This window comes from Hyperolius riggenbachi, chromosome 4 (genome assembly GCF_040937935.1).
Source record: "Hyperolius riggenbachi isolate aHypRig1 chromosome 4, aHypRig1.pri, whole genome shotgun sequence".
Taxonomy (NCBI): Eukaryota; Metazoa; Chordata; class Amphibia; order Anura; family Hyperoliidae; genus Hyperolius; species Hyperolius riggenbachi.
Genome location: NC_090649.1, coordinates 386,377,859 through 386,391,929, shown reverse-complemented (window position 1 = coordinate 386,391,929; position 14,071 = coordinate 386,377,859). Strand labels below are relative to the sequence as shown.

The 14,071-nt window shown below is 43.4% G+C and overlaps 1 protein-coding gene across 2 annotated transcripts in view; it reads right to left on the bottom strand.

Annotated features, from left to right (window-relative positions):
- Positions 1–14,071, bottom strand: part of CRIM1 (cysteine rich transmembrane BMP regulator 1) — a 982,593-nt gene that overhangs the window by 215,284 nt on the left and 753,238 nt on the right. For both annotated transcript variants that reach the window (XM_068232129.1, XM_068232130.1), the window contains exon 8: positions 7,798–7,926. In XM_068232129.1, the coding sequence (XP_068088230.1) occupies positions 7,798–7,926 (129 nt within the window). The remainder of the gene's footprint in view (positions 1–7,797; positions 7,927–14,071) is intronic.

Sequence of the window (14,071 nt, the reverse complement as noted above, 5' to 3'; positions counted from 1 at the left end):
AAGCAGGTAACCTATTAGGTTCTCATAGTGTACCACAAACTCGATGGATGTATGCCTTTTTTCAACCAAAATAACTGTAAAAAGCAGCAAGTTGGCCCAACACTGGCAAACTGCATGAAGCTTTGAACTGCGCCAGTGAAAATTCACAGGAACTGCATGCGATTAGTCTTATTTCAAGCTGCAAACAATTGAAAAATGTCATTTCAGTCATTTCTTTTTTCCACATTTTCTCATGTATTTTCAAAACAAAACTTTTAGATTGTTTTTGTCGTCTGAGACTTCACTGCAAAAACGAGATAAATGCTATCAACAATGACGCAGATGCCAATCGGCAGTGACACAAAGTGATGCGCTTGGAATGCGACGTAGTAGGGCTTCTGTGCAGCTGTGCTCTGCAGGCTCTCGCTGTGTCTGACACATCTTCCACTTCCATGTATATGCTTTCTTCCAATTCTTACTCTAATCCTTGATATTTTCCAGATAACAGAGAGTGGCTCTTTCTCAGTCAGCAAACAAACTTCCTTTGTAAATGGCTTCAGAGGCAGCAAAGCACATTTCTGTCAGAAGCGTTAGGAAATTCTGAGAATGCAATGTTACAGTTACCCTGAATAAAATGTGCGTCTCGCTGAAAATGATCGCCAAAACAGAAGGACCAGCTATTGATGATGCAATCATTTGTCCTCTGCTGCTAAAACATGGCTGTGCATTAAACGCCCCTTGCTTAAATAACAGAAAAAAAACCCACTGAAACTAAAGAAGCACCGCTATCAATTTGATTTTCATGGTACCAGTTGCTAAACAGAATTTTTAATTTAAAGCCAAACTTGGGCAAATATCAATTTCGCTCAGTAGCAGGGCTTGTATTTGTCTATCTGAAAGCTGCTTGGTTAGCTAAGGAAACATAAATCATGTGTAAGTATATACTTGAGTATAAGTCTAGACATTTAGGTCTAATTCACTTCATAAAAGTATAGGGGTTGACTTATACACGAGTCACGGAAACACTGGCACACTGAGTAATGTGTGTACTAATACTGGCATTTCCATTTGCAGCAATTTACCCTGTAGTAAGTGATACTTTGAGGAAAAGAAATGCCAAGAAAACACAGGTCTGAAAGTCCTGGCCACAACAATTAACAAGGAAAGGGGCAGCGGGGAAATCCTGGGCTGCATAAAAGGGAGTGAATAATTGCAGCATTTGGGGGCCTGGAGGAGGTATTGTCTGCAATTAAGGGACAGGAGGGGTTAATGGCTGCCATACTGTATGCAGTGCAGTCATTAACCCCTCCTGAGCCCCAAGTGCAGCCATTAACTTTGCTGGGTAGACTTATTCTTGAGTCAATAAAGAATCCAGCTTAAGAGGGTAGAATATTGGCGTCGACTTATACACAAAGTCAAGATACCTTGTTAGGAGCCAGACATTGACCACCTGATGCATTAAAGACTTTCATTGCTATAGGCTAAAATCTTTTTCTGAGAGAAACAGTCTGTGCCTAACACCTTGTAGTCTAAACAGTGGGGATGACGCAGTGAAGGCAACAGAAGCAGCCTCAATCACAGCACCTGAAATCTGACTCTTTGTACTTTGTTTATGGTCTTGCGATTGGAATTTCAAGGCAGCATTTTTAGCTAGAGATGTAAACAAATCAGGCTTTGTCTGTAGGCTTTGAGATTGTCGTGCAGCCATACAAAGATAGCTTCCTAGCCACTTTATCAGAAACTAAGGGTATAAACTGGGGCATAGGAACATTATAATTTAACATATTTATATGGTGTGGACATCTTCCATGGCATTTTTCAATTTTACAGAGTCCATGGTCACTAACTTTCTTTCAGAGAAGCTTATTATCTAGTCCCTACCGTATTCATTGTCCTCACCATAGCCTAATGAAAATTGTGGAGGAAATCAATTAGCTTATCAGTAGGTTATGGGGATGTGGGAGGCAATGGAAGTGATGGGAGGAAGCCCACACAAACACAGAGAGCTCATGCAATTTCAAAACATTGTCCTTGCTGAGATTTTAACCTGCTGCTAAAATGTGACTGTGACAAAAGTGCTTTCTACTATGCCACCATGGTGGATCAGGATGGGAATGGAGGCAACAGGAATGAGTGACTGTGGATCAGGATGGGGAAAGGAGCAGCAGCAATGTGTCAGCAGACAGGAGAGGAAAGATAGCAGTAGCATTAGAGCTAGTAGATCAGCACGCAATAAGAAGTAATAGGAATTAGTGATGGTAGATAAGGAAGAGAGAGGATGCAATGAAAACAGTCAAAGACTGACATGGGGAAGGAGACAGCAGAGGTGAATAAGGAGCAGGCAGGAGAAATTAGTTACAACAGATCAGGAGAGAAGTAGTAGCAGCACATTTATAGACTTTTTTTGTGTGGTTTCACAGATTAAGCAAAAAATGAAGTCAAATATACAAGCTGTCCATATATTAATGGAAAGTAGGTGACAATGGTGAATGAATAGAAATGTGAAATCACTGAAAGTGAAGCATGTGGGAGAAGAGGCAGCGGTGAGACAATGGAGTAGGATGGGAAAGCCAGACAGGTCAGGAGGCAGCAGTGATGAGTGACAATGGAGTCACAGCAGCAATCAGTCCTAGTGGCAGATAATGGAGAGGTGCAGACTGAGGATGTATAGGTTCGGAGAAGTGAAAGGGAATTGGATAATGGGAAAGGTTAGATCACAGAGGAGAAGTGAAAGGATGGAATGGAAACAGAAACAAAGGGAAAAAATAATCTCTCACTGAAAAGGATGAAGACGATAAAAAGAATATCATGAAAAAGGATAGTAAAAATGCCCTGATATAAGGGAGCAGAGTATGGGGATGTCTTTGTTAAGGAAATCTGTGGCACAAGGTGGTGGTGTGTGTGCATGTAATCTGGCAAAATTGAATAATGTCCACCTTACACTTTGTGCTCCACAAATTTTCTCTTCTTCAGCTTCTCAAGGGAGCCCCTATTTTGTAGTTTCTAAGCACAGCCTCATTTCACATTCTAGATTTGCTGAATCTGACCAGGCCCACATTTGAACACAGTGAAAGCGGCGAGGGGCGGCACCCACAAGCAGTGACACAATGTGGGAGGAAAGCATCCAGAACCTCATGCCCTGAGCCTACCAGCGTCTTAACACTGCTCTGGGTACCCAGGTTTGTCGAATAAATAAAGACTGCATTAACAGCCCCAGCATAACTGAGGTTTTGCTTCACATTTATACACTAGGATAAAGTCCTAAAAATGCACTCATCCTTGAATCTGTATTCACATTCCATAACTTACAGATATTGGAACGGAGCCACAGCATTTTGTAATCTAGTAGAGCCAGGAGATGTGAATTTGACATTTTACACAGTTCACCCTACAGGGCTCCACCAAGTTTAGCGTGAGATTGGAAGGAGGCCTGGGAAAGACTCGGAAAAATAACCATGAGAAGATTTCTTACTTACGTCCTCGAAAAATCATCCAGAAGTCAGCATCTATGTTAAGTAAAAAAAATCTGGACTTACCTGTTCTGTTTGCTTCTAAGAACAATATAGGTTTAAAGCCTCATACACACGCTCAACAAAAGTCTTTTAAATGCACAATTATCAAACAACTTTTGTTGTTGAAACAACCAAAAAATTTTGTTTGCTATTGTTCAAACAACTGATAAGACGCAGCTCAAGTCAATCCAACAGCCGATACGACTGCAACTTGTTTACATAATCGCAAGTTGGATTCTGTAATACTGTGGTTAGATTAAATACAATGTTTTCGTTTGATGTAAATGATCTTATTGAAAATGATATCATTCGCTAAAGATTGCACTGTTAATGGGCACCTTTACACATGTGTGAGGCTTAAAGTATACATAAGGCAAATCAAAGAAACTCAGACTTACTTACCTGGGGCTTCCTTCAGCCCCTATAGGCCTATGTGTCCCTCGCCGCAGCTCTGCTCTCTGGCAGTGTCTTGGGGTCCTCTCTGTAGTGGCTGCAAAGCTGGCTCTGTGCAAGTGCCTGGCCGCTCCTCTCATGCTTCCGTGGCTGAGAGCGCTCTGCACAGGGGCAGTATGGCCGAGGGTACGACCGCAAGCATTGCATCTGTGTACTTGCGCAGAAATCGCCAACCTAGCCAAGTCGGCGGCCACTACAGAGGAAAGCCCAGGACACGGACTGGAAGCGGATCCACGGCAAGGGACACAGGCTTCTAGGGGCTGGAGGAAGGAAGCCCCAGGTAAGTAAATCTGCTTTTCTTTGATTTGCATCACATATCCTTTAAGAGTAGGAATACGCTTCCCAGGCTCCTTCTGCTTCTAGAGTGCAGACTGCAACTTCCTTTATGCAATGAAAGGGATATAGAGACTGCCATATTTATTTCCTTTTAAACAATCCAATTGCCTAGCTGCCTTCTGCTTCAGTAGTGTCTGGATCAGAATCTTTACTTTTCAGTCAGTGGCTAGAAGAATCAGAGACAAGATCAGAAAACCAGGCGAAAATGCATTGTTTAAAAGGAAATAACACAGCAGCCTCCATATCCCTCTTTCTACTGGGTCACATTTTAAAAGGAAACAGTAGGGAAACATGCATAGGTGTGTTAGTCAATGTTTACCTATACCCTGCCAAAACACTGTGTCAGCTGATGATTGCCCATACCCTGCCAAAACACTGTGTCAGCTGATGATAGCCCATACCATGACAAAACACTGTGTCAGCTGATGATAGCCCATACTTTGACAAAACACTGTGTCAGCTGATGATAGCCCATACCATGACCAAATACTGTGTCAGCTGATGATAGCCCATACCATGACAAAACACTGTGTCAGCTGATGATTGCCCATACCCTGCCAAAACACTGTGTCAGCTGATGATTGTCCATACCCTGCCAAAACACTGTGTCAGCTGATGATAGCCCATACCATGACAAAACACTGTGTCAGCTGATGATAGCCCATACTTTGACAAAACACCGTGTCAGCTGATGATAGCCCATACCATGACCAAATACTGTGTCAGCTGATGATAGCCCATACCATGACAAAACACTGTGTCAGCTGATGATTGCCCATACCCTGCCAAAACACTGTGTCAGCTGATGATTGCTCATACCCTGCCAAAACACTGTGTCAGCTGATGATAGCCCATACTATGACAAAACACTGTGTCAGCTGATGATTGCCCATACCCTGCCAAAACACTGTGTCAGCTGATGATTGCCCATACCCTGCCAAAACACTGTGTCAGCTGATGATTGCTCATACCCTGCCAAACACTGTGTCAGCTGATGATTGCTCATACCCTGCCAAAACACTGTGTCAGCTGATGATAGCCCATACCATGACAAAACACTCTGTTAGCTAATGATTGCAAATACCATGACAAAACACTGCGTCAGCTGATGATTGCCCATACCCTGCCAAAACACTGTGTCAGCTGATGATTGCTCATACCCTGCCAAAACACTGTGTCAGCCGATGATTGCCCATACCATGGCAAAACACTGTGTCAGCTGATGATTGCCCATACCCAGGGCCGGCCTTTGCTATGAGCGACCTGTGCGGTCGCTCAGGGCGCCGTGCTCTCAAGGGCGCATGTGCCCTGTCGCCCCTTGCCGCCCCGCTGTCTCCCGGTGTCCTCTCAGTCTATCTTTAGAGCAGGACTACAAGAAAATGGCCGCCGACGTCCACAAATGCAGACAAACGGCGGCCATTTTCTTGTAGCCTGCTCTAACTACAGATGGAGCGGGGAGAGAAGAGTGACGTCGGCGCTGGAGCTGGATGTCAGGTGAGTCAGTCTCTGCCCGGCCCGCTGCCACATAAAGGAGGGGGGGGGGCATACTGGGGCAAGCTACCTACGCTGGGGGCAAGCTACTTACACTGGGGGCATACTGGGGCAAGCTACCTACGCTGGGGGCATACTGGGGCAAGCTACCTACGCTGGGGGCAAGCTACCTACACTGGGGGCAAGCTACCTACACTGGGGGCATACTGGGGCAAGCTACCTACGCTGGGGGCATACAGAGGCAAGCTACCTACGCTGGCGGCATACTGGGGCAAGCTGCCTACGCTGGGGGCATACTGGGGCAAGCTACCTACGCTGGGGGCATACTGGGGCAAGCTACCTACGCTGGGGGCATACTGGGGCAAGCTACCTACGCTGGGGGCAAGCTACCTACGCTGGGGGCATACTGGGGCAAGCTACCTACAGTGGTAGCATACTGGGGCAAGCTACCTATGCTGGGGGTATACTGGGGCAAGCTACCTACGCTGGGGGCAAGCTACCTACACTGCTGGGGGCAAGCTACCTACGCTGGGGGCATACTGGGGCAAGCTGCCTACGCTGGGGGCATACTGGGGCAAGCTACCTATGCTGGGGGCATACTGGGGCAAGCTACCTATGCTGGGGGTATACTGGGGCAAGCTACCTATGCTGGGGGTATACTGGGGCAAGCTACCTACGCTGGGGGCAAGCTACCTACGCTGGGGGCAAGCTACCTACGCTGGGGGCATACTGGGGCAAGCTACCTATGCTAGGGGCATACTGGGGCAAGCTACCTACGCTGGGGGCATACTGGGGCAAGCTACCTATGCTGGGGGCATACTGGGGCAAGCTACCTACGCTGGGGGCATACTGGGGCAAGCTACCTACACTGGGGGCATACTGGGGCAAGCTACCTATGCTGGGGGTATACTGGGGCAAGCTACCTACGCTGGGGGCAAGCTACCTACGCTGGGGGCAAGCTACCTACGCTGGGGGCATACTGGGGCAAGCTACCTACGTTGGGGGCATACTGGGGCAAGCTACCTACGCTGGGGGCATACTGGGGCAAGCTACCTACGCTGGGGGCAAGCTACCTACGCTGGGGGCAAGCTACCTACACTGGGGGCAAGCTACCTACGCTGGGGGCAAACTACCTACACTGCTGGGGGCAAACTACCTACACTGGGGGCATACTGGGACAAACTACCTACACTGGGGGAAACCATGCTACTACACTAGGGGAAACTGTACTAGCTACACTGAGGGCAGCTATGCTACCTATATGGGGCAACTATACTACCTACACTGGGGGCAACTATTCTACCTATATGGGGACAACTATGCTACTTATGGGGGGGGGGGGGGCAACAAAATCCGGTTTCGCTCAGGGCGCTGTGAAACCTAAGGCCGGCCCTGCCCATACCCTGCCAAAACAGTGTGTCAGCTGATGATTGCTCATACCCTGCCAAAACACTGTGTTAGCTAATGATTGCAAATACCATGACAAAACACTGCGTCAGCTGATGATTGCCCATACCCTGCCAAAACACTGTGTCAGCTGATGATTGCTCATACCCTGCCAAAACACTGCGTCAGCTGATGATTGCCCATTCCCTGCCAAAACACTGTGTCAGCTGATGATTGCCCATACCATGACAAAACACTGCGTCAGCTGATGATTGCCCATACCCTGCCAAAACACTGTGTCAGCTTATGATTGCCCATACCCTGCCAAAAAACTGTGTCAGCTGATGATTGCCCATACCATGACAAAACATTATATCAGCTGATGATTGTCCATACTCTGCCTGGAAATTAGGAAGCTATAAACTGTAAGAAGAGAGGACTGCTAAGAAACAAATGCATAGCAACAGCTCAAAATATAACAGGGGAGCTGTTTTAACAGCATGTTCAAAATTATTATTTTTATTTGAATTCTTTTGATTTAAAAAAACTGCTCTTCAAACCTGCACATATAAAAACAAATATGAGACAACTGAGCTTCATAAAAATGACATCTATTAAAGAAACACAAGAAAGCACTTACTTGTTTTGCACTGACATATGCGGCAGCCATTCTGATCCAGGCGAAATCCATAGCTGCAATCTTTTTCGGTGAGTGTGCAATTTGTCAGCAGGTCACATGCTGGTGGAGACATAGTCATGTATGTGGGTTCTGCGCAGAAAGAGAACACAGAATATAAATTCAGCATGAAAGATGGAAGGCATCCTGCTGGGTTAGGAAGGCATTATTGTTTTGTATATAGTGAAGCAATGCATTAAATAGCAAAGTGTTGTAGCTAGCAACATTTGAGTCTTTGCCAAAATCCTGACTACTCCAAACTGTAAATAATTAAATATGATTTGCCTGATTAGCATTCCTGCACTTTATGATGGCTCTATGCACTGCCATATTTACAAGCAAAATCATACTTCCCACGTTGTGGTACGCTGCACTGGAAGTGCCCGTTTTAATGCTAGAGCATACCTACATTACCGTGCAGCTCCTGTGGCAGCCTGGAAGTCATATTAGTCTATTGCCACGCAGGGTTCTCAAGCACGTTGAGATGTCACGCATCACTTCCTGTTTGGACGGATGCCAGACATTGAACACCGTGTACTAACACGTTGACCACGAGGGCCTGTTTTTGGCGATGTGGCAGGCGCGCCGCACTGCAAAGCTAGCGCCAAGTCGTAGTGTGAAACAGCCTGACTGCATAACTGGGATTTTAACATACAATGCATTTCTACTATTATTTGGCAAATGTAATCATCCAGTTCTCTCTGAAGGTCCTGTTCTCATAATTTAGTAAGGCTTTGTTTTGTTGTAAATGATCTTAAACATAGGATGGGTAGAATACCTGCTGAGGTATTGTGCAGATGTTTTACCTGTGCTGTTTAACCCTAGAAGGTAGTGGGATTATGTAAATATAGTAACTATAGATGGTAAAGAAACAAAGCGTAGAAGGTATTACCAGCCAGTGACACAAAGCCTCTGGGAGCTCAGCACAGGCCAAGCAATTTCTCTCTGACAGAAGCCCAGCTGTGTACTTCTAGGAATTTCCTAAAGATGAGAGACCCATATAGAAGCTACCCCAGTAAGGCACGCAGTGCTCACATGTTTGCAATGTTTATACCGGTCAGATGACAGACCACAATACTTTTCCAAGGGGTGGGATGGATTAAAGTGTTCCAAGCCATAACATTGCATCAAAGCTGAAAGGCATCTTTCTATAGGTCAGTAGAAAAATCATGGCAAGTTCTTTCATAAAGAAACACCTACAGATCATCAGCACATTGGAACTCTTATCATAAATAACAGCAAGCTTAAATAGGCAAATAGCGGCATGATGTTAACAAAGGATGAATAGCTAGCAGCCTGGCTTTCTCCAATGTCTCACTAACCATAGCTCTCTACAAGCGGTCTGTTTGTTCAAAGCCACTCTAAACACTGCTTGCTTTTACACACCACCCGACTGGTTAGGCCCACAAGAGCGGTTTCAGACGCGCTTTGGTATCATTGGTGATTCCAAAGCATCTAGGCTAATTATTATTATGTAGTACTTGTACAGTATAGCGCCAACATCTTTGGCAGCGCTGTACAAACTGTGTTGCCTTGTCAACTAACTGTCCCTGAGAGGGACTCGCAATCTAATACCTACCAGAGTCATATGACTATATGTATTGTGTAGTGCATGTATCATAGTCTAGAGCCAATTTAGGGGGAAGCCAATTAACTTATCTGTTTTTAGGATGTGTGAGAAAATCTGAGTGCCCGGAGGAAACCCAATGCAGACATGAGGAGAACATACAAACTATGAGCAGATAGTGCCCTGGCTGGGATTCAAACTGGGGACCTAGTGCTGCAAGGCAAGAGAGCACTACGCTGCCATGCTGCCCAACAGCACTGCTAATGGAGATCACTCCACAGAGCGATTTCCTGAAATCACAAGTCCTGCAGCACTTTTAGAACGTTTGCTTTTCAATACAAAGTGTAAGATCGCTGAAAAAAAAAAGCAATTTTACTCCCCGAACCACAAGAATATGAAAATAAAACACACAAATTGCAATCGCCATACAATCGCTACCATTACATTTCAAAGCACTTTGAAATCACCTGAAATCAAGTTGGAAAACACCACTAAGATGCTACACAAAGCAAATACCCCACTAAAATGCTACACACATTGCAGTGGGTCCCAGCCCTTGTTAGCACAATATAAATCGTATAGAAAATGCACCACTCTTACACATTATAAGTTAGATTGTCATAACCGCTCAGTGTAATAATCATATCCATGATTCAACATCATCTGAGAAGGTAACAAAGGATTAGGAAACAACTTTCTACTCACTTTGGAATATTTTCCTAGAAATTAAGATACATAAAGCGTGAAAAATAGCAGCGCTTTAAAAAAAGAATGATTTCATAAGGTGACTGGAACCAATGCATGTGTTAATGGGAGGCCTTAACCTGCGCTCTGCATTAGCTGTGTGGAATTCTCAAGACCTAATTTCCTGCACGAATGGATGATTGTGACAATGGATCACTGCAGCGATCCCACAGAGGCCTGCCTGCCTGATTAACTGCTTAGCTGCCACTTGTGCTTCCAATGATTCACTACTTTTGTTTAATAACAATGTAAAAGCAAGCATTCCAGGCAATCTCGTAATCTATAACACAAATCAACAATACAAAGCACAGAAATGACCTTCTAGTATTGCTAAGCGTGACTATAACATGTGAAGAGCTAAAAGAAACTGTCAATACTACGTGGGAAGTTCCAACACAAATGCCCTCACTCTGAATTACAGAATTAAAATGAAGTAAATCAGTTAATTAGTATGATTTGGTAATGCACCCTACTCGGTTGTTTTATTCATTATAAAGTTTTCCTCATGAGCAATAAACACATTGCAGAATACCTTTGAGATTTACAAATACAAAGCAGTTCAATTTTTTTCCTTTTTTCCTTCTGGGGGAAGGGGTGGGGGGTCATTTCTTCTTTAAGTCGTGTATATTATAAACATTGTGGACCTATGTCTCTTTGTAACCTCTTCCTTTATTAGTTCTTTGTAAGTAATGTTGTAGCACTAGGGCTATTCAGAGACTTTTATTCTGTTTATTGAAAAAGTAACTGTAAATACCGTTTGCACAGTCTTACCAACCATTTTGTGGACACTGGTACCATTTCTAGTCTAATACTTCCGGCATGGTGGGTGGCCCATCTCATATTAAAGTACAGTGCTTCATACCTTCCCATAGTGTACTATGGGAAGGGGTGTGGCATTGATTGCCAAGGTTTCTGCATGCAGCACCTCTCACAGCTGTTCAGGCTGAAGAAGGCCAAACAGTAATAGTGGTGACAGTAAAAATAAAAAATATTTAGAATTATATTTCTAAAGTTATTTTTTTATTAAACAGCTATTAACCACTTGACAGGAGGTTGAGGTAAAAGAAAATACATGTTTTATCATTTTGGAACTTAGTTATAATCAATAGGTTATCAATATCAACTATCACAGACATACAATGAACACCAGTATCCCTTTCACAGAACCAATACTGATAAGCATACAGCCTACTAAAAAAGTCTTTAAACTGGACCTCCCTCACTTATCCCTGTGTCTTTACCAAGGTTTTCAAACTGCGTGATGCAGCTGTAGAGGATGTACAACTGTTTACAACTATAGGACATTCAGACACAGTATTATACTGTATATTTTCTTTTGTTTAGACATGGCTACAAGAAGAATTTGAGCATTCTCCATTCCATACCCTGTAGAAGAATAAAGGTGGCTAGCCATAATGGTGTGCGAAGGGGGAGTTGTTCTTCAAGGATTGCATGACTCAAATGCATGTGTTTGGTATTGATATGAACTGGACACCACAGAGTAGAAGGACCTTTGATTGTTTCCTAGCCTGGAGCAAGAAGACATCTTCAAAGGCACAGTGTAGGCTCATACCCCTGTACATCTAAGGAATTCTGATAAGCCCCGGGTATCATTAGACATTTTGCCACACAACAATGTGCACATTATTCATGGGTTATCTGGCACCCATCTAGTCTTCTGCACCATACATGATATTTATGAAATGATTATTTGTATCCATATAAGCAATAGATGGCTGAAAACATGAGCTGAAAACAGGTGCATAAAACAAAGGGAAGACACGGTGCTAATCAAAACTGCAAATTACATTGATGAATCTCAGTTAAAGTGCATCTGTAGCTGTTTATGATTTTGGTCAGACAATTTCTGACAATATCATTAATTTGCTTCTCTACTGCTTTTCGTGAGTTGTTTTGTTATGTGTGCTATTATACTGCTGTGCTTGTTTTCATAGATTTAAATTAACAGGAATGGGAAAAAAGATTGGCACAAATACATGAAAAGCACTTTTGGGAAACTTCTGCACTTCAAAAGCATACCGAAAAAAAAAAAACATAAATGAAAAAATGTGGCTGTGTCTTGACCCTACATATATAATCACAGTACAGAACAGTAAAGTAGTTTGAAGGTATGTTTCTAAACCCCATAGCATCAATTATAGTTTCAGTCCTGCGTTGCTAATGGCTCTGCGTGGGTTTATATCATATCAGTAATACTCTTCATTTGATTAAAGCTATTGGCCTATTCTATATTTCTTTCTGATGTAAAAATAAATCTTGTTCCGTAAAGGTTACCTTGAGCAGTTGATGAATATTTGGCACTACACTGATTTTTGTACATTATAATACTGCATATCCCTCTAATTTCTAAAATACAGTATTACGCAAGATGGGAGGTGTGCACCACTAGGGAGACCTAACCTGACTGTAGGTGAGGCACTGGGGGGCTCTGGAAGTCTATGAGGCATGGCCTGACTGGAGAACATACTTTGGCTAAGTTTATGGGTGCTGTCAGCCAGACATGTCAGTTGCATATGGGTGTCAGACACATTTGGCAGGTGGTCAGGGTGAAGCAATTTAATCCTTCTACGTAGGTTGTCCATTCACCCAATACAACTAGTGTTTTTGAATCATGCGTTTGCTCTGCATCCAATAACCACTGACTGCCTCCTCCCAGCTCTGTTGCTTGGTAAGCCTTTCCAATGTACATGAACAGAACATATTGTGAGAAATAAAGAACCATGGACTTGCTCAGCGACAGCACCAGAGAGTTATAAGAACAAGAGCCTTACAAGAAAAATACAGAGACCATGGAGAGTCGCTGATAGTGTAGTAAATAATCACACCAAGTAATATAAAATATTAATGACAGAGCTGCTAATACAGGCAAAAACCATAAAGTGCAGGAGTATGACCAGAGGTATAATGAATGGTTTATGGTGAGAACTCTAAGAAAGGGTATGTTATAAAAACATAAATTACCACATTCCCCATAGAGGTATAATAGATAAGGAACCAAATTAAGGCACCCAAATAGCATATAGGCACCCAAATAGCATTTAAAATCATTAAACCAGTTCAAGGAATGCAAGTGCTTGACTACCACCAGAAGAAAACAATGTAAGCAGCTAAAAGAATTTTATTTCTGTAAAAGCACCATATCAACTTGTTTCATACACTAGCTTCCTCGGGTTATATAACATGCTTTGGACACTGTGATAAAACAAGCATAAGAACATATGTCTGAAGTGGATTATACCATCTATGTTCTTGTTATGACTTCTTTATAGAGTGGAGAGGGGTCAGAAGCTCTTTCGAGAATTTTCTTACAACATGTGATCCCACAAAGGACATTTCGCTCAACTTCTATCAAGGTGACACATAAAGGTCTGGTATGAGATGAATCTCCTGTTTCGTGTCTCAGGTGTTCATTTGCCCGAGGGGGCTGGTGACTGTGTCCCTACTCCCACCCTGTATTCTCTGTGAAAATACAATATATGGTAATGCCCTTCAGAAGTTAAAAAAACAACAAAGAAGTCCACTTTCCAGCAGATATATGAATGCTACTGACAATGAAGTGCAGTCTCTCCAGTGGAAATATATACAGCAGAGACACCTGACATAGGTTCTAAACCTCCCGCCTCTCTACACAGCGCCTAATATTTGGCTGGAGCTACACCTTTAAGTACAACTGAATTGAGCCCTCATGTGGAGGCTGCCATATGTATTTCCTTTTAAACAATTAAAGTGGCCTAGCAGTCCGGCTGATGTCTTTAGGTTCATACACACCTACCATATACATACATCTGTTCAACTACCTTCCAAACTTGTTTGAAACAAGTTGAAACAGCTAAAAAAAATCTTTTGCTATTTTTCAAACAGCTGATAAGACTGATAAGAAGTCAATCCAACAGTTGGATTGACTTC